This window comes from Colletotrichum abscissum (assembly GCF_030869225.1).
Source record: "Colletotrichum abscissum strain IMI 504890 chromosome Unknown Scaffold_22.1, whole genome shotgun sequence".
NCBI lineage: Eukaryota > Fungi > Ascomycota > Sordariomycetes > Glomerellales > Glomerellaceae > Colletotrichum > Colletotrichum abscissum.
Genome location: NW_026850121.1, coordinates 252,507 through 272,812, shown reverse-complemented (window position 1 = coordinate 272,812; position 20,306 = coordinate 252,507). Strand labels below are relative to the sequence as shown.

The window sequence follows — 20,306 nt, the reverse complement described above, 5'->3', positions numbered from 1 at the left end:
TCAGTCGAGCACCATCATATTGGATCAGCTAACTTGGCGTCAGCCACACAACATAGCCCAAAACACACGGTGGCATTCTTTACCTGTCTGCTCAGCAAATCCGGTTCAGCTATTCTCGGCTGACCGTCTTACTCGCTACAGTCGAACCCCAAGTTTGGGGAGGGAGACGCTTGTGAGAAGAGATGGACATGTCGCGGGCGGGATCTTCTTTTCTGACGCTCTCGGCCGAACTCGAGAAATTCAAGAAAACCCACGGTTTCCCCCCTTATGCTCCCGTTGACATCGTACATGAACCCCCCACATCATCTCCGGCTAACTGCAGCAACGGTCAAGACCCTCTTTGGTGACCAGGTTCCTCGGCCACAAAAGCGGATAGAAGAACCAAAAAAAGAGGTGTCGGCATCGGCCATACCTATCGTGGAGCCGTCGGTACCTGTGTATAGCCTTGGTAGACCTTTATGGTCGCATTCCGCGGCCCAGCTTACACATTGGGCCTCGCGACGTTGCTTACGACTGCTGCACAGTCCATGGTTGTCGAATCAGTTCATTCTTCAATGGGGTCGCAAGCTGGCATCGACAGGAAGAGAAATAACAACAACAACAATAACAGAAGATACAGTAGATAGCACCCAACTGTTCACAGTCGCGAACATCATCAACGATCATTACTCTGTATCAATAATCGTACGGTCTCCCGCATCAACATCCGGCACGCGACATCCCGTGAGACTCGGCACGCCCTGCCACCAAGGTCCAGGTTCCCCCAGCAGCAGAAAGTAATTGCGATTTCTCAGCCAGCGCCGAGCGGAGACCATCCCTGCGAACCAACGACCCGCGCCGAAAGCCAAGGCCCACGTTCAAAATCCTCTTGGGTCCTCGAGCAATTGCCCCGTCCTTCTAGCTCAACTCCAAAACTTCATCATCGTGAAGGAAAATTGAGAGGGTAAAGGGCTTCACCACTCCCCCTTTCCCCCCCTCAATCCTAGCCGGCATCAACCACCCCCCGGCAGATCACGATGTTCGCTGCATTCCGCTTCGGGAGGGATCTTTGGGATCCTTCTCACCGCTTCGAGACCTCATGGCTGCTTTCTCCCTATCTGTTGGCCGCGTGTCGAGCGCTAATTGTGAGTCTTGGCTTCCCCTACTCTTCTCTGTCACGCTTGAGGACCCTTCGTGCATTGTGGTGTCTAGCAATGTCGTCACCATCCTCTCAGCGCGCAAATGCCCCTTTAACCACCACCAAACAGTGAATTGCTTGTGGGAACTAACATGTCTTTTTCTCGCAGAGTCTGTACATCTTTGTCGTCCGCTTCTTCGTCATCGGTTGGACCTGTACTCACGCCGAAGATGGCGGGTGCAAGGTCGTCGGCCAGAGCTTTTCCTACTTCGTAAGTAAACCTCGAATATCATTGTGTGCCAACATGGTGAACAGGGCGCAAGACTGACTTGAGGGACCCCCCTCCGTAGACTGTTCTGACCTACTGGGGACTCGCGTTTTACTTCCTCATCTCGGCCATCCACACCTTCACGTACGCGCACTCTGGGACCCCGCTGCTCGACCGCTTCCCGCGACCCCTCCAGGCCCTGCACGCCTTCTACTATAGCACCATCGTCACCTACCCCTTCATCGTGACCATCGTCTACTGGGCCATCATCTACTCGGCCCCCTGGTACACCGAGCAATTCGAGGCCTTTAGCAACATCTCCCAGCACGGCCTCAACTCGGCTTTTGCCCTCTTTGAGATCGTCATCCCGCGCACCAGCGCCGCCCAGCTCGAGTGGGTGCACATGCTCTGGCTCATCATCGTCCTCGCCCTGTACCTCGCGCTCGCCTACGTCACCTACTACACACAGGGCTTCTACACCTACGACTTCCTCAACATCGACAAGAACGGCAGCGGCAAGGTGGCGGCGTACATTATCGGCATCGCGGTGGCCGGTATCGTCTTTTATCTCATTGCAAAGGGCCTCATCTGGTTGAGGGAGTGGATCACGGAGAAGAAGCTGGGCATGGACGGCAAGTTTGCCCAGCAGCGCTTCCGCAACTACGACACGGAGCTGGGCACCATCACCTCCAAGCACTGAGACCGGATATAAAGTCAGAAAGAGGGAGCGAAAAGGAGGAGGGTAAAAGGAGCCTAAGCGCACGCCCATTTCAATCGACAGAACACGCAAACGTGGTGACTTATATGTATATGTATATGTATAAAGAGGGAGAGACAAGGAGAAGGAGTCTGGACACGGATTTGGGAGCAGGCACTGCATTGTTATTATACCCCGGAGGGACCTCAACTAATTTTTGTCCCCTCCTTGCCATGAGTAGCATCACAACGTTGAGAGGCGCAAAAGGGGAAGAGGGAGCGAGTTGCATCAAAGTAATAGTACAGCATAATAACTGTCTAGTATCATAATACCAAACATCTAAGAATCGCTATTCAAACAGGTAATTTTGCTACAAACGTTTTGGGTGACAAACGACGGTGAACAACCGTCAACACTTTAGTGAAATGCCTCTTCGCATCTCGGCCTCTCTGATTTCAAACATGACCTGGACACCCATGTACAAGGAGGCAAACGCACTCATAAAGAACAGCGCACCTAGAGAGATCAGGATTAGTGCATGCACTCTCAGGGGTAAGAAGGGAAGATGAACTTACCTGACCAGTCGTGCAGGATTCCAGAGAGAATGCTCTGCAAGCCGTCGAGTCCGACAGCGAAACCGACAAGGTTGGCAATCATCATCATGAGCACGTTCGCAACAGCTCCCACGGCGCAGATCCGCCGGTACGTGTCCGGTCTGCCCTCCCACTTGCGCGCGGAGAACAGGAGCTGCGCAAGGACCTCGGGGAGCAGGAAGAGCACAATGAGCCAGCCCCAGATGAGCAGGCGCAGACGGATATCGTGCCAGAGGGCGACGAACGTAAAGACCAGCAGGTACGTGGCGATGGAGCGGACGGTGGTGGCCCAGGAGCGGAAGTTTGCGCCGCCGAGGGGGATGTAGATGTACCGGATGAGCCAGCGGTTGTAGGAGCGGTGCCAGGCCTTCCAAAAGGATTTCGGGGACCAGTTGTTGGAGACGCAGCGGAGCATGTTCTCGGGGGCGTCGACGCCGTCGATGAGGGCCCAGAGGCGGAAGAGGCGCCAGGGCAGGAGGAGCTTGAGCCAGATGATGTGGAGGTTGAAGAAGGAGAGGAGGGAGAGCTGGGCGGGCGTGTAGGTGGACCAGTCGGGCCCGGCGTGGGAGATTGCGCAGACGTAGTCGTAGTGCAGGACAACTTCCATGGCGAGGAGGCCGAGGAGGAAGCGGACGGCGTAGCGGATCGTGCGCGGGGTCTCGATCGAGGCCGGGCGGTGGCGGAGCTGGGAGATGAAGTCGTTGTAGCACATGATGGGGCCGACGAGGTAGAGGGGCGCGTAGATTGCGTAGGCGACGTAGTTGCGGAAGGAGTAGTCCTTGGGCGCGGCGGAGATGGCGAGGCGGTCTCGTTCGGAGAGGTTGGAGGGGTCGAGTTGCTTCTTCTTGGGGACGTCAGTGATGTCGAGGGGGTTGGTATGACAGAGCTTTGATCTTACCTCTAGGGGACTTCCATTGCGTTGATCGAGGCTGAAGTAGTAGTCCAAGTTGAAGCTGATGAGCCGTAGGACGGTGATGTTGAAGAGAATCTCCCAGCGGCTCATGAGGCCGCCATGACGGTCCATCCATGTACCCCACCTCACGAGAAAGGGGTCTTCATCGAGCAAGTTCTTCGTCGCGGGCGGCGGGGTGATGTGTCGCGCAATGGCGGCGAAGCGGTACCCCTCGCAGAGCTCGTTCGCAAAAAGCATGCAGATGTTGAACGTCCACGTCGCGGCAGGGACGTAGCGGCGCGGGAGCCGGGTCGCCAGCTGGTAGTTGATGTGGAGGATCGCGAGCACCTTGAGGGCGGAGAAGCCGTGCAGGGCGACGAGGAAGACGAGGGCGAAGCGGTAGTCGAAGGAGGCGCGCTGCTCGAGGCGGGCGTCGCCCTGTTCGGAGACAGACTTTTTGTGCAGGTCCGAGGGGATCGGAAAGACTGTGTTCCAGAGCTTGCGGAGGAGGGGGTGGAAGGCCAGGAGGAGGGCCATGAACGGGAGGTTCTCGCGGAACGTGTGGTATTGCGAATCGGATACGTCCTAGAAAGAGAAGTCGGGGGTGAGCTGGAGTTTACAGATTGGGTAGGTTTGCGCATTGTATGGAGCTTACGATCTTGCGACCCGGTATCCAGCCATCACGGAGGAAGCGTTCGTAGTTGTGGTATCGAGGGTCGGAAGCTAGAGGACGGAAGCATTGAGCATCAGCGGAAGGTTCATCTTCGGAGGAAGAGGACCAGACGTACGCCTTGATACATCATACGCGATCCAAAACATGTATGGCACGATGAATGAAAGCAGAAAGATGTAGAGGAGGTATTCTGGTGTCCCCCATTTCGACGGTTGGGAGCGGCTTTGGACCTTGTTGGGCGGCTCCTTGCTCTGCGCGGGATCGGTTCGGGCCTCGACGATGGTCTTGTAGGGAACGGAAGAGGAGCTCGTGAAGCGGGTGTCGAGGTTATCGAGGTCGTAGATGCTCCTCGAGAACTTGAGGATGGCAGCCATGGCGGGCTGGCTCGTGGATGCAAAGCTCCTCGAGGAACTTTGCGCACGTGTACGTGTAGAAGAAGCCGAAGAGGCGGAAAGGGAGAGAGAGTTTCAGGTTTGAGAGTTTCTACAACATCTCGTCAATGTGTGTATAGAGAAGGAAAAGCTCTCAAGAGCTGTGCCGAGTTGTGACTTTCGACACTTCGGTGTGTTGATTCCAGCAAACGGGGAAAGGTTGGAGGTTGTGGGAAATTGGAGATGAAGTCTCGTGGTCGCAACTTCCGTCCCATGTGTCCAGACAAGACCGGGGACCTTTAGTTTGGGGGTTATTTTTGTGACGCAAAACCGCCTTTTGGAGGGATTGGAACCTGGAAGGGCTAAGCTTCAGACAGGCGGCGGCACGCGTTCCCTGCGGTGGATGCACAGGTACCTCTTTCCCCCCCGCCGCGTGTAAAAAAAAGGCTAGCTGACACTGCCCGCAAAGCCGGGGCTTCGGGGCACTTTTGGACCCAACGGAGCTTCAGCTTGCGTACCCAATTGGCCGGGGAGCCGATCGACAGAACCCCTATTGTGGCACCTGGGGGGGAAGGGATGGGTGCCTCGGTTCCTTGTCAGCTTTGCTTCAGACCAGTCTGGCCAATGGTACCAGACTGTTGCAAATCTGACCCCGACGACACGATGACCCAGCTCGGTAATACGCGTAGCACTCGTCAATTGCTGAAAATGCTTGTGACCCATGGATTGGGTGTAGCAAGGCGTTGAAGGAGGCCAATATTGCTGTTGGGGGCAATATTTCACGGCACCGCCTAAGGGACATGGTTACTTGTCGGGTTCGGCTCCGATGCGGGGCCGCCCAACGGTCCGGATGTCCCCATATCAGAAGCCAGACAGGGACCCCAACGAAGCAAGTCCAAAGTGTACACATGCAGCCAAGATTTTTCAATGCATCAATACATTGTCCCGGATTGTTTCTCAAAAGCCAGTCGTTTTCTTCAATACTTGTTGTGCATTCCTAATCCAAACTCATTCCTCGTATGTCGTACCCGGTACGGAATAAGGTACCTGAGAGCATCTCGTACCGCAAAATTCTAAAAGTCCCCAACTCCTAAGTGAGCATCCAATCACGCACTCGCTGACCACTGTTCCACGGCCGCCTTCTTCACCCCAAACCGTTGACTGAGAACAACCCAGGAGGCGGTACAGATCAACTTTCGGAATGCTCTGGGGCTCGCATCCTCGCCAAAGCCCTCCTCAAGCCACCTCTTTGCGTTATCCCACTCCATGAAGCCTAGATTCTCAATATTCTCCTGCGTAATCAGCCCCGCAATCATCTTATACACGGGCCCGCCGCGCGGCCACTTGACCGGCGCCGAGTACGGGTGCTTCCTCCGCTCGTAGAGCTCCTGTGTAATAAACGGCTTCCCGGCCTCCTTGAGGATCCACTTCTCGCTCAGTTTCTGACGTGCCGGGCTGAGGTCCTTCCACCACAGACTAGCTCCGGTGCCGGTCGTTCCAGTCCCGGCGGCTGCCCCGGCAGCTTCTTGATATGCGACCTTGACGCTCGGCGGCAGGTTGTTAACGTACTCGACGAGGTGGTGGTCCAAGAAGGGAGGGCGAGCCTCGATGCTGTGCGCCATCTCCGTGCGGTCACCCAGGCACGTGAGGATCATGTTGGCGAGCGGGCCCTTGGTGTAGACGTAGAGGCTCGTGTGCAGCGAGTGCCACTTCTCAATCATCTTCTCGAGGACTTCTGGCGCGAGCGTCGACTCGGCCGAGCCGGGCATCTTGTACGTCTCCCGCACCCACGGCGAGAAGGCGTTCCATTCGGGCTCGAGACGCATCGAGTTGCTCGTCGGGGCGGCGCCGCCCGAGGAGGATTCATCCTCGAACATGCCGATCCGGTCAAACATGGCCTTGAGGTCGTCCGTCATCTCCTGATACATGGGGATGCGGATGCCGTCCGTCATGTCGGACTGGGGCCACGCGAGGTCGGGTTCCATGAGAAAGGCTGGCAGCACGAAAGGGTAGCCTGCAAAGTGCTCGTCGGCGCCCTCGCCCGTGAGGACGACGGGCACACCGTGCTGTTGAGGCAGGGACGACAGGCAGAACTTTCCCACGCTGTTCAGGTCAAAGTTGTGGTGCTCGGTGTGGAAGACTGCGTCGGCAAAGTTGTCGGCGAGCTCTGTCTCGTTCATGTCCTTCTTGAGGATCTGCACGCCGAGGAAATCGGCCGAGCGCTCAGCAATATCTTTTGTCGGGCGTCAGTATGGTATCCCTATGATGATCCATAGGGGGCTGTGCACTCACCAGCTTCGTTGAAGCCCGATGACTCTGGGAACTGGATCGTGAAACACTTAATACGCTTCGTTGCGTCTTGATTGCCCAGCTCAATGCCCTGCTCCTTTACCAGCTTCGTCACAATTCCTGCAATGACTGATGAATCGATACCTGTGGCAAGGTCAGTCTTGTGCTTCGATCTTTTTGATCTGACGACTCCGTACCTCCAGACAGGTAGATTCCCACGGGAACATCGGCGCGCAGTCGGAGCTTCACCGCCTCTATCAGACGCTCCCTTACACCATCAATCATCTCCTCCACGCTTCGTGTCTCCACCTCACGCTGCCATAAGTTAGCAAAACTGCACCTCCCAGCAGAAACTATCATGACCGCGGCTTCACATACCTTGTCCTTAAACTCGGGATCCCAGTACTGGCGATGCTTGATCTCGCCATCTCTAATCTCCATCCAGTTTCCGGGCTCCAGCTTGCGAACGTCCTTGAACACGGTGCAGTCGGCTTGCATCGAAGATCCACTGAGCAACCCGTAGACATTCCACTCCGGCTCCCAGCCAAAAGCTCGGAATCCCTTCATCTCCGAGGCTAATAGCATCCGCTTACTCGCACCGTTGCCCTGGTCCTGTACAGTCCAAAACATCGGCTTGATACCGAAACGGTCCCTGGCCACGATGACCCGGTCCTTGTTCTCGTCGTAGATGACAAAGGAGAACTCGCCGCGGAGGTGCTTGAAGAAGCCGGGGGCGCCGTAGATCTTGTACAGGGCGACGAGGACCTCGCTGTCGCAGTGGCCCTTGAAGCGGTAGTTGTGCTCTTTGATACATCTCTCTCTGATGGCGTCGTGATCATAGATTTCTCCGTTTACCACGGCGTGGATCTTGCCATCGTCACTGTGTAATGGCTGCTCTCCGTCTGGAGAGAGGTCGTTGATTGCTAGCCGGCAGTGGCCAAGACCTAGCATCACACGATAAGTTGGACAGTTCCCAAAGCATGTTTGTTAGGGGGGTTTCATACCGACTGTGGCATCATCACTGATCCAGACACCAGAGGCGTCCGGGCCGCGGTGAGCGATGGCCTCAAGACTCTGTTGAAACTGTTGACGCAAGGTACCATGCTCCGAGATCTTCTTTGCCTTGCTCTTGGTTCCGTTCGTTCCGATGCTGTCCCTGTCCCTGCTGGCGGAATCGCTCCGCTGGAGTGTGATAGCTGCCGTAATTCCGCACATGTTGCTTCCCTCGCAAGAACAAAATACTGATATGGGTATAGTAAGAGTAATTCAAAACAAGACAAGAAATTTAGTGTCCTTGGCCCTTCCCTGAATGCCACAAGGGTCAGCTATATAGAGTTGCAGAACTAGACAAGCAAATCACAACCACCGCCACCCATCGACCTGGTCCAGATTCACGGACGACAAGACCCCGGCGCAAACGCCCTCACAAGCTTTCTCAGCCCTAAGTAGCGTTCATGGAAACGGACAAGACCGAATCGTGCAGGTTGAAAGGTTGAAGCTCACATAGTCTACGTCAGGGAGAACACACTGTACACTACGTACACGTACAAGACATACTCTGAAGAGGTGACGAAGCAGACACGGAAAGTTGAGCGTACAAGCCACACACATGGCGGAGGCTCCAACGGTAGAGGCGAACCTTCGACCACGGTGGAAACATGAGCCTTGGCCCGGTCGCAAGAGCTCCAGCCCCAGACACGTTGCCGTTTCCCCCGGGCTTGGTCTGCGTCCTTGGCGATCGTGAGCTTTGGGTGAACGTGAGGTAGTCTGTGAGTGGGCTGACTACTTGCGCTGTCCCGTCGCTTTCGGCAGGCTCATGTTGCCCTACTCCGCAATGGGATTCATGGGACTCGTAGGAACTCATGGACCTCGTCCCAAACGCCAAGCAGAGAGGGCTTTTTATTCTTGCCTGTTCGTTCCCTCTCTTAGCAGAGTTTGAGGAAACAAATCTTGCAGCTGCTGCATGTTTTGAAGATGGCAGATGCGGAGGTGGCTGAGTTGTTGGTTTCGCGGACAAAGCGCTCACGTTGGCGTGGTTTGATTGCTCCGGCGCATGGCCTGTCTTGCATTCGATGTATCCGGAGTGGCGGAATCGTACGTCCAGGTACTCGGAGACGACATGAAAGAATGAAATGTGTTACTCATGTGGTCTCATTCACTCGTATAAAATCAAGGGACTAAGTCCAAATGACTTGTACTGGTGGTTGATGCTCTTCACGATCTTATCCCGTTCGGTTTTGTAAGTTGCTACAATTACACCATAAGACCACAACGCAACGACTCAAATTCTCTCTTCTCTCTTTTTCTTATAGATGAATGATTCACACATGGAACCTTAGCTCTCATCATTGCTTCTAGCTGACTGTCTTCCAAAGGGAGTTTCAGCTGCGGCTCCTTCACTGGCATACGCACGCATGCACACCTCCTCCTCCTGCGGACTCATGATACTTTTGATCCTATGAAATTCCCGCGCACGTCATCCCTTCACTTATGATGGCTTTTCAATTCTTCAGACGGAATTACCAAAAGTTATTATACATACATGTTTGCGCCTAAATATGGGTGTGCATGACGGGCTCGATCCTCCCCGGCTAGGTTCCCAGTCGGCCCCGAGCTTGGGCCGAACCGAAGAGAGAGTTCAAAGCCATCGGACTATGGGGAATACTTTGACCCCGAAGTTCTCGTGACTTTTAAACGGTTGATTTATGTACTCTAGTTTTTCAGTTGTCCTTGGTGGGCAATATTCGTGGACAGTAGTATCTTGGGACTTGACTTGGAAGAAGGCTATAGTTGTGGACATACCCTTGGAAGTTATCAAGGAAATCATTCACAAGATGGAGCTGTGAGAAAAGTCTGGATGTGACATGTGTTGTGAAAGGCATAACATGCATTGGCGTTGTGAGTTGGAAGGTGGTAGGAACTAGATGTCTTGTTGGATATTGGAGACCTATGGACATCTGACAATGTTTCAAAGTTGTCACTAGGGCAATAACGTGAAGTTCTTTTCTGGTGCTAACACACGAACACCGTCTTTCCTTATCCTATAATGTCCTTCTATACTATACCTCCCCAAACTGCTGACTTCAAATCATACATGTAGACAACCTCAAAGCGTCCCAACAAAAGCAGGAGCGAACCGCAGCCCCTGCTTCTCTTGGCACCTCGACTTTGCCGCCGAGATGTCTCGAACCGACTTAAGTCCAAGGGTCAAAGTAGGAAGCTGTCAGATGACCTGCAGATTGGCGAGGGAACCTTTCACGTGGGACCTGTTCTGTGAGCGGCAGTGATCCACCAGTGGGCTTGCACTGGTATGTGACCTTGTGTAAGGTAGGTTTGATCGACTTGCTCTCGCTTACGGCAATCCGAGTACTTCGAGACTATGTGCGGCGTCTGTTATTTTTGTGTGCAAGTATCTCTCGTCACCCCATGTTCGCCTTATAACTTTCACTGCAGTCTCTACATCGTGTCCACCAGCTTCCTAAGCTTTCCTCCTTTTCAGGCCATCCACCTCCAAGATGAGTATCGGAATATTTACCACCAAATCCATCATGAGATCTGTCCGACCAGAGTTCTAGGATGGATTTTCTAGGCGAGCCCCAAACACCTCACTCGGTATATGACAGCAGCTTGTGATAGGTGAAAGATCTTGGTTGGAAAGACGTCCTCAGACGGCAGAATGAGTAACCAAGAACTACGCGGGTAGGTACGTCCTTACGCATACTTTCTGTGCCGCTAAAAAGAGGCACATAGTCTCGAAAGGTCTGTCTAGTCCATGGCCTCGTAAACACAAACTTAACACCCGTTTGAAGCTCCCTAAGAGAGGCTCAAAATCGCCCCGTAACTGGGAAAGACTAATCACTTTGAAGCTCAAGTCTCCAATATACGTCACTCACACAACTTTGGACTCGAATCTCACTACGAATCCCTTGTGCAGATAACACCCCAGAGCTTCATCGAAAAAGATGCAATAAACGTATATTCACGCCAGAAGAATGGCCGCCTTCTTGCCAAAACGTCTTGAGTTGATCCAAACACCAGGTTAAGAGAACACAGGGGGCGAATATGCCCCCTTTCAGCTACCCTACCCTAGCGCTGTCCGCACGAACGAGGATGACACGAGAGCTAGAACAAGTACATGCCGCCGACGCGATTGAGAACAGTATTTACGCACCGACAGATGTGGACTTCGACACTGGGTGGTGACCACTGTTGTAAGTCACCTAGATGATAATCATGCATGGCATTCTCGGATACTAGCACTCTGTTGAGGTCTTCGAGCCTAGAAGGAATGCATTTCGAAACAACCTTCTCATGTCCCGCGTCAAGTTTTCCGTAAGACAAGGTGCCTGTATCTGTCTCCTGCCTCCTGTGAGTCTAGCAGCTGTTACTCGCGACTCCCCGTTGTAGGTGCAAGGCAACGGCGAGCTTGACTACGAGGCGATGCGGTCGATATCGCAAAAAACCGAACGACCGGACACTGCTTGGTGCTAAAGTAGTGAAGCAGATCTCACATTCCGGGGTGATCAAAGCGCCAAACTCTGGAATGCGGCACCCTCACGCCATCAGCGGCCCAGGCCCGAAGGCCGGGTCCCACTTCGAGGTCCTATCGCCACCCCGAAGCCGGCCCCGGTAATGTCTCGGATTACGGTACTGACTTAAGAGCTTGCAGAGCTCAGGTGGACGATACGAGTTAAAGCGAACGGAAGCGCGGCGGAAGAATGGAATGCCGCAATTAGCACAAGCTGGCGTGAGACAACGTACACGGCTGAGCAGAGTAAGACGGCGAGCTGAACCTTTTTGCTACAGTTTCTCGAAACTGGTATAGGGCCCTCGCGGCCAAACGTTTTGAGATGTACCATATTTTTCCTACCACAATGCATTCTGAACCGCGTTCCGCCGCGGCGCAATCTATGGTCACATGTTTTTTTCCCCTCAGATAGAAGTGGCTTATGTCATCGCGAGGAATTCAAGGTCCTCCCGATGTTGGAGTAAGATTAGGGTTGGTGCAGCCGCGTTGTGCTACCGGAGCTGTATGCCGGCAGATGAAAGGGAGACTTTGCGAAGCAGTAGGTATTTGATATATTTGAGTCAGCAGCTTTCACCGCATGTGAGAAATGGTGTCACCAAAAGAATCTCAAAAATGCCATCTTGGCTCCTGGCGGATCCCATCTCAATGGATGGTGGCCGCAGTTATTAACGTTTGTCAATGACGGCGTCCCTCCCTTTAATGCCCTTCAGCCTAGAGACATCGTCCGATAATTGAGTTGGCCATATTGGTGGGGTTCGAACAGACATTTCTGACGTTGATCGATCGGCAACGCACCCAATATTCATCCAGGTAGGCCCAGAGGAGAGTTTCGCATCTCAACCTGGCCACTCAGAGCCCACGGAGCAAACGTGAGGAGGCAAGCAGGTCCTTGAGCCCCTTGAAGGTGTGTTCATGCGCAGGTACCAGGCTGGCCAGGACAAATCCCCAAGGGGATGGAATGGGAAGGACGCAGTTGGAGGCTCGAGCGTCGCCGCACTCGCCGACGGGTGGTTTGAGGGAGCCCATCATCATGCCAATGAACGTAACGTGCCATGCTGGCCCGCTTCCGCTTCCGCGTGGTATTATCACAATCGTGTCATAGTGATCTGTCAAGAGCGACTGTGTCCGTACTCTGTATCCATTTCGAGGCTACTTGGCCAAACATCCGAATATGCGGCCATGGGAAGAGCATACGGATATTTGGTAGCGAGTGCCATCTGCACAGCATTTGCTGAGGTCGGAGAGATCGGTGACGCACACGATGCCCAATGCAAGTGATGAGGAGGTTGCTGTTCGTCAGGCTTTGACAGTACCCCTAGACGGATGCCAGCACACGACGATCAAGCGCACGGGTCACAGCCAATGACTTGTTCTGGCGGGGTGCTCGGCACGGTGGATGTGTGCAAGACCCGGTTCTGTATGGAGGAGGTGACGACGAGGATGTGCTGGCACCGGCCAACTCATGCGCGACCAAGTGACCAAACGTAGGATCATCCTCGACCTATTATTGGCATTGACGGCGAGCTGAGGAAAGAAGGGAGAAGCAGATTGGGCGGCCCGGAGATAGATTACTCTGAGCTGTGGGCTTTTCTGGACCACCACGGATGGTGTGGCGTCCCTTGCGGACCTTTGTGAGCGGTCGGCCGTGGGCTTTTGAGCCGGCGTGGCGGCGGGGCGGGTTTCTTGTTTGTGAATTTCTTTCTCGAATGTCAGTCGCGATTCTGTTTCTTCTGCATCAATTGAATTCCATCAACTGAGGCACAATGGTTCCGCATCGTGTCTGGCCGGGGATCTGTGGTGGGGCGGTCGGGCGGGCGCCGGAACATCAACCAAGCGAGCGGCGGGTTCGAGACGCGTCTCGCCGTCTAAGTATCTGTAGTCATACCTTGTTGCTTTCCAAGGTACCGTGAGACACGAAATGACGAGTGCGACACATAGCCGTTGGAGAGATGAGCCGTGGCGGTGGTACCGATGCTAGGAGGCGTGGATACGGGCTGAAATCTGCTTTATGTTAGGTATGCCTCGAATGACACCAACGCTTCAACGGTTGATTGAGTGGGCTGGCGGGCACGCGGGGTACATTGGCATCGTGGATGTATATCAAGGGATGAGGTAGAAGATGCAGATGTGCTTGTGGATTTGTTTGGGCTAGGGGATGTCGGCGAAGACAAGCAATGGATGGCAGACAGAGAAGAGATGAAAACTGTATCCGTATCCGTACCTACCTAGCTGCCTCGACGGATACAGCTTTGCAGAGGTGAAGCCTGAAGGATCTACCCGCAGCAGGCGAGGCAGATGGAAGTCGCTCCGAAACGAGACAGGGCCCACCCCCACTGGGTTGCGGCGCCATGTGGAAGGAGCGAGGTAAACCGTAAAGCGGCCCCGGGAAAGGGAGGAGCGATGGCAGAAACCACCTCATCAAAGGGTACCTACCTCTCTACCTACCTGAAGGTGTTGAACATTGCTCGAGGCTCTTTCAATTGTGTCTTTTGCATCTCATCTCATCTTTCCCTCCCCTTCTTTCCTTTTCTTTCCACAGCAAGGCCAAGTGCTCTGTACAAGTAACACCATTGGCATGTATCCCGAAAGCCTCAATATCACCAGCAACCACTACAGTTCAAGCTAAGAATCAATCAATTAAGTACCCTGGTAAGCCTGGCTGCCAAGCTGCTTGAGAGCCAAGCAGTGAGGAAGACACCAAAAAGGTGCGTAGGGCGAACGGAGCTAATGGGTGCTAGGGGGGGGCTCAATTAAGGTGCGGACGACTGACGGGGTTCCCACGCTTGCCCGGACCAAGCAACAAGCAGCAAAGACAACTTGTCTCACCTCATTCATGGACTCAACCAGGCATGGCCGGTAATATCTCACGAGAAAGGGTGTATACGAGCAAGGAGGCCTTGGGTACCGACTACACATATTAGGTAGACGACTTGGATCATTGAGATCAACCCTTTGTCTGCTTGACGGGAAAAGCCTTCCGGGACACCAAAGAAGCACACTTTTGATAAGGCACGCTTCCCTTCCCTCCCTCGACTTGTTTCGTCCGGTCTATCGATGAAGAAGCCGATACCGACGCCGGATTTGCTACATTGTCTTTGGCCATCTGAGGTTTTCTTACTCTGAGCACCAGCAGCGGCAACAGGCATTGCATACTCTGCATTAGCTCTAAAAGCACTGAACCTAGTATCACACATTGCGCGTCGTCTCTGGTTTTGGTCGTCCAGTGTTCCAACTTCCGCGCATCGTCTTGCCTTCTATCCTCGTCGCCGAAGCCTTTCCATCTCCTCCACTCCAACTTATCATGGCCGGTTCTCTCGGTGCCTCTGAAAGTTGTCCGGGCGCCGCAACGCTTCTACCGTTTGCTCCGAGTGATGCTATTATTGTCGCCTGAGATCTTAGTCCTCAGCCACCAACAGCCTCTCCCCCACCGCGGTGATACGTCTGCCCCGTGGTCACCCATCTACGGTACAGACTGATTCAGGACTCGGTCGAACTGACAGGGCCTCGGCCACAGTGCCTGGGGCGAGCCCGGCGAGAGAAAGGTCGACGGCGTTGACTGTCTCCGTAGGCTTTACTACGTAGAGACTCGATTCTGCTGCTAACATCTTGTTGGTCTGTCTCATTGGCGCCGACTGTGCCCATTGGCGCTAGGACCAGGATCCTCGTTCCAGCGATTTAATTTCATTTCAGGGCCTGTCGTGCCCCTCCCGCCTCTCCCACTCTCCCAACCTAGTCCCATCGTTAAGGCAGGGGAAGAGGGAAAGCTGTGTTGCAGCGGTACGGCGGGCGGCGTGCCTGATTCTGAGGTGCCGCTAGCATCACCCAAAAAACCGCCCACGGTCGACAAGTCGAGACTCAAACAACGGGCCAGCGACCTTGCGAACCTACCAGACGCCGCCAAAAGCCATCAAGGACTCTTGGGAGCCATAGAGCCTGCACAGAGTCCCACGGACTGAGGAAGAGCTACACCCCTAACGCGCTGCATGAAGAGCTATCCCCCTTTGGGTTGCCACTTCAGGGTCGTAGTCAGGTACCCGCCTGCGGTGATCGTCACACAAAAGGTACTTGTGCCCACCTTGAAATAACAAGACAGGGGGTCTGGGGGCTACAGATCAAAAACAGAAGAGCAGAAAAAAAAAAAGAAAGCAAGGCAAGAAGAGGGCAGTTGTAGAGTGTGGTGTAAAAAAAATAAAAAAAATAAAAAAGACAAGCACCGGCAGACAGGCCAAGGCTCCAGGGGACCCCCCAAATAATACCATTTCTCTCCTTCTCCAATTAATAGCCCGCCGATTGTTCATTCGCCCCTGAATTCTAGGAAAAAGCCAAAGAGAAAGAAGTAAGGTGAGAACGGGACCTGCCTTTAACCTGAGTGCCGGCCGGGAGACACACAGGTCACACTCACCAGAGCTGCTGCCTCTTCTCTTTTCGGTTTCCCTCGTGCCCAAAGCAAAGCTGCAACATCATCACTTATTCTCCTTTCCCGTCCATCCCTTCTTTTCTCCTAACACCATTCTTTCCCTTGCTGGAGATTTCCCTTCGTTTCGTTGAACCCCGCCGTCTTTGTTTCCCGATACCCTCGCCCTCAGCAGTTGGTTTCCCCCGCTATCGCAATTTCCTAGTGGAATCTCTTCGCGTGGTGGACCGTTCCAACGACGTATTATTGACATTGGACCAAGAGCAAACGCGCGCCCACCTCTCTCTTTCGACGACACACTCACACTTCCCGCCCCCTATCGCGGCCCTCTCGCGACTACCTACCTTAACCCCCCCGGCCAATTCCTTAACCGACCGAGTCCACCCAACATCGATTTCTTGACTTTCCCTGTCTCACTTCCGATTACACGACTTGTAACCTGCCCCTCGTCAAAGAAGGCGCGCCTGCCCATTTATCCAACCGTCGCAACCTCGAATGCATCGCGCCTTTCCCCGCTCCAAACACCAATCGCCTTGATTGAGGCGAGAGTCCACCGACAAGATGCCTAGCCTCTTCTCCCGATTGAAGAGCAAGGACGGCTCCAAAAAGGCAAAAAAGGGCGCCAACTTTGACAATGCCGATCAGCTGCCCGCGAAGCCAAAATGGGACGACGCTTTCACGAGGAAGACGGTCGAGCCCGAAGAGATCCAGGACTTGATCAGGCGTTGCACTGACGAGCTGAAAGCAAGAGGTATGTCGTTTGCATCTGCCTCTGAGCTCCCACCGTCGCCTTTCTCTGAACTTCGGCCAATTGCGCCAACGGTGTACTGACATGTCACAACCTAGCCCTCGACCACCCCTTTTTGCTGCTGCCGTTTAGACCTACTTCGGACCCTAGTGCGGTCCGGACCTTCATCCGCCACTTTTTCGATGGAAGCCAACCTTTGCGCGGCGAATTCTTGTCGCAAGAGCTTCGCATGACTGAGCCAATGGTTTGTGAATCTTGAACACAGATTTACCACTGATATACTTACATGTCACTAGGTCATTGCTGGCGTAGTTAAATGGTGCTGGAGTCGCCTTGCAGGCGGTGTTGTAGGCTGGGATGCGTACGAGCTGTTCAAAGTCGGCGAGCAAGGTATGTTGCACAAACGGACTCGGCACTTCACATGAGTATTTCATGGGCACCATGGGCTGACCCGCGCATTAGACTCAAATATGGCGAGGGACTCGTTCAAAACATTCATCCCTCTGAGTGTGGATAATGGAGCTCGTTCGTGTATCATTTTCGATTTCTTCGACTTGATGTCTGCAATTGCCGCCCACAGCAAGATGAACGGATTGGGCGGACGGAAATTGTCTCGGACGGCTGCCTGGTGGGCGTTCGAACACAAGGACACGGGCAGTGGCTTCGAAGGTGGTTACAAGGCATGGGCAAGGTGAGTAAAATTACCACGATGGTCGAGCAACACTAACATTCTTCAGCGCCGCTGATGCTACGAGCCATCTGTTCTTCGCCTACCTGCGATCTTTGGCCCCGCAGAAGCAGACGCAGGGCTCCATCTCGCTGCTGCCAATGTCTCTTCAAAAATTGCTTCAGGAAACCGAGTATCCTCCCCAGAAGCCATCATTGATGCAGTCCTCTACATACAGGGTCGTTATGATCGTGGACACCGTTTCGCCGGGCCCCTTTGCGCTACTCCGTCGAGCCAATCACTTCCAGTACCGCGATGAGGACCAAGCTCTGCGCGAGTTTTCCGAGTACGAGGATCCTGTAAAGGCACTGACGGAAGAATGCCGTCGCGTCTTGAAATCGATCTCCTCCGCCAATCAGTCTCAAGTTTCCAGCTCAAAACACTCGACGAGTTTGCGCGACGCATCCTGGTCACGCTTCGAAGACATTGGCTTCACCAGCGCTCTCGAGGACAACGACGACGACGATGACCAAGAAGCGGCAGCTGCGGCTCGCAAACCCCAGGGCTTGAGAACTACACCTGCGGCTGGCAACATGGGCTTGGGACGGCCGACTACACCTTCCTGGGCCGATTTCCTCTCGTCTGGCTTTGTGGATGACAACCCAAACAACCCGAACATGCTACTGCCGCCCGATAAGCAGTTGCCGCCCATCGAGACAGCTCAACGCCAACGGAGCTCCCAATCTCACAACCCACGCCTGGAGTCGGATCGTCTCGAGCCTGGCGAGCTAGCAAGCATTGCCCGCTTTGACCTCGACGAGAGCTTCTGGTGGGTTTGGATGAGCAGTCTTGCACCCGAAGAGACTCCCGAGAGAAAATCTGCGTTTGGCCGCTGCGCCGTGATTGAGACGACCATTAAACGTGGTCGATGGCTCGTCATGGAGGAGATGGTTGCTGGTGCCGCCCCCGAGCCTCAGGAGGGAGCCTACATTGCCGAAAAGAAGGGATTCTTCAGCTGGACAAGGCGCAATAAGGGCGTCAACCGCCGTAAATCAACCGGCAAGCATACTCTTGAGAAGGGCAATAAAAAGACAGATCCCAATGTCAGTAAATCGAGCATCGGTCCCGATCAACAGGCTCGGATTCAAGCTGCTGCTCAACAGCTTCAGGCCCGTCAGCAGCAGGAGAAGCAACAGCAAATTTTGCAGGCTCGCCGAGGCCGGAATGATGAGTCGGCGAGAGAGAAGACCACCAGTGTATTCACCCTCCAGCCAGAAATCATGCGTCAGGCGTCTCCAGCGATGAAATGGGCAAACAAGTACGATAAGGAAGCGATTCGGGAGGCCTACCTGGCGAACAACACTGCTGGGCGCGGTATCGGTGTTTCCACCATGCAAAGGAAGGACAGTCAAGGCCATAACGAATACTCAAACGGCAACACCAACGGAGCGGAGCTTCGCCCGGAAGTCCCGGCCAAGTCGCCCTCGCTGCAACCACAGCCCTCGCCATTGACCCAGAGCTCACCAGGTTTCCCTCGTTCGCCATCCCCGCTTCCCCCCGGCGCGCAAGACGACGAACCTCGCATTCCATCCGAGAAGGAATCAGAGGCCCCGAGTGGTCTGCACCCGACCGACCGACTCGAGGAAGGCCGCAGTTCTCCGATGCCCCCGCCGAAGGACTCATATGACCAGGCACGGGAGAACATGTTCACCCCTGAACCGGACACCAGCCCGAAGGACAAAAAGTCCAAGAAGCTCCACAAGGAGAAGACCGGTGGAGGTGGACTTCGCAAGCTTTTTGGCCGTAACAAGAACCGGAACTCGAAACTGCCTGAGAATGCCGCCGCAGATTTGAACGGTATGCTCCAGCGCGAGACAGCAACTCCCGAGCCGCCAAAGCTTGCTCCTTCTCCTGTCCCCCAACCCGCTGCTTCAGAGTCCAATCTCCCCACACCAACACCTGCAGAGGCTTACATCACACCAATGGAGACTCCTCAACCCGCCCCAGTTGAGACCCAAGCTCACGAGCCGCAGTACGAGCCGTCCGTTGATGAATCCCTTTCTCGCGTCGATACCGACGATGCCAACGAGGCTCGGCACGAATTCTCGCGGTTTGACCAGGGCCCTCTGCAAGAGCAGCCCGCATTCGTCCCCGACGACGACTCCGAGGATGCTGTTCCGCCCCCTATCGCAAGACGCGCGAAGACCCCCGAACCTCCTGCGGACAACTCGTCCGCTCCGGTGTCTCCCGAGGATGGCCCTAGATCGCCGCCCGCAGTCGACCGATGGGCTCAGATCCGCAAGAACGCTGCGGATCGCGCAGCTCAACGCCAGAGCGAAGAACAGAGCCGCGGCGGATACAGCAAGACTACCGACGATGGCGACGACACAAGCGGGGAAGAGAGTAAGCCTTACCATGAAACTAGAAACCTTTGGCGTCCAAGATCTGACCATGTATAGCGATCGAATCCCGCGTAGCGCGTATTAAGGCGCGTGTTGCTGAACTGACTGGCAACATGGAGAACTCCCAAGGTCCTCCTTTGACGGGTGCCCGAACCCCTCCCGTCCGCCGTTAAAGATTGATGGACGACATTTGAACCTCCCGATTTGAAATTCAGATTCTCTGCGTATGTTTTGAATGACTGCAGCATCCAGCATCAATACGACTAAAAAAGCGCCACCTTTTTTTCCGGTCTCTAATTCTTCGAGATACAAACGTCTCCGATTTTCAGATCCCTGGCCGGATCTAAACCCCCCTTTTCTGTCATTAGTCCCTAATACCTTTCTGCCGTCCCTTTTCGTTGCGGGTTGTTACAGAATAAGATGATACCACTAGAATAGCAAGCCGATTACGCACAATATCAATGGCAGATTTGATCCTTGAGTTAAAGAACTGATGTGAACTTTAGAACCCAGTGAGAAAAGAAAGGAGTACCACCTTGTTTGTCATTGTTCTAAAGCCCAGCCAACGTTTATCTAGTTGCCTCCAAATTTTCTAGAGCCTAGCACTCGAAACCCACATACGTGTTCTAGCCATCACTCGCCGTCAT

General features: G+C 54.2%; 5 protein-coding genes across 5 annotated transcripts; 2 read left to right on the top strand and 3 right to left on the bottom strand.

Moving 5' to 3' along the window:
* Window positions 1-1,016: 1,016 nt before the first annotated feature.
* Window positions 1,017-2,085, top strand: CABS01_09282 (uncharacterized protein; the record flags this gene model as incomplete). Its single annotated transcript, XM_060542639.1, has 3 exons — window positions 1,017-1,124; window positions 1,287-1,388; window positions 1,468-2,085. 3 exons carry the CDS (start codon window positions 1,017-1,019, stop codon window positions 2,083-2,085), a joined length of 828 nt encoding a protein of 275 aa, XP_060400366.1.
* Window positions 2,086-2,491: 406 nt separating this feature from the next.
* On the bottom strand, window positions 2,492-4,614 carry CABS01_09281 (MBOAT family protein; the record flags this gene model as incomplete). Its single annotated transcript, XM_060542638.1, has 5 exons — window positions 2,492-2,598; window positions 2,658-3,519; window positions 3,574-4,152; window positions 4,223-4,290; window positions 4,356-4,614. 5 exons carry the CDS (start codon window positions 4,612-4,614, stop codon window positions 2,492-2,494), a joined length of 1,875 nt encoding a protein of 624 aa, XP_060400365.1.
* Window positions 4,615-5,717: 1,103 nt separating this feature from the next.
* Window positions 5,718-8,115, bottom strand: CABS01_09280 (asparagine synthase; the record flags this gene model as incomplete). The annotated part of the gene is made up of 5 exons (XM_060542637.1): window positions 5,718-6,844; window positions 6,904-7,044; window positions 7,098-7,215; window positions 7,279-7,844; window positions 7,905-8,115. The coding sequence occupies 5 exons, from the start codon at window positions 8,113-8,115 to the stop codon at window positions 5,718-5,720; spliced, it is 2,163 nt and encodes a 720-aa protein (XP_060400364.1).
* A 4,162-nt stretch (window positions 8,116-12,277) lies between these two features.
* On the bottom strand, window positions 12,278-12,460 carry CABS01_09279 (uncharacterized protein; the record flags this gene model as incomplete). The annotated part of the gene is made up of 1 exon (XM_060542636.1): window positions 12,278-12,460. One exon carries the CDS (start codon window positions 12,458-12,460, stop codon window positions 12,278-12,280), a length of 183 nt encoding a protein of 60 aa, XP_060400363.1.
* A 3,943-nt stretch (window positions 12,461-16,403) lies between these two features.
* CABS01_09278 (uncharacterized protein) lies at window positions 16,404-19,832 on the top strand (the record flags this gene model as incomplete). The annotated part of the gene is made up of 6 exons (XM_060542635.1): window positions 16,404-16,593; window positions 16,689-16,834; window positions 16,887-16,980; window positions 17,053-17,281; window positions 17,328-19,660; window positions 19,717-19,832. The coding sequence occupies 6 exons, from the start codon at window positions 16,404-16,406 to the stop codon at window positions 19,830-19,832; spliced, it is 3,108 nt and encodes a 1,035-aa protein (XP_060400362.1).
* Window positions 19,833-20,306: the final 474 nt, after the last annotated feature.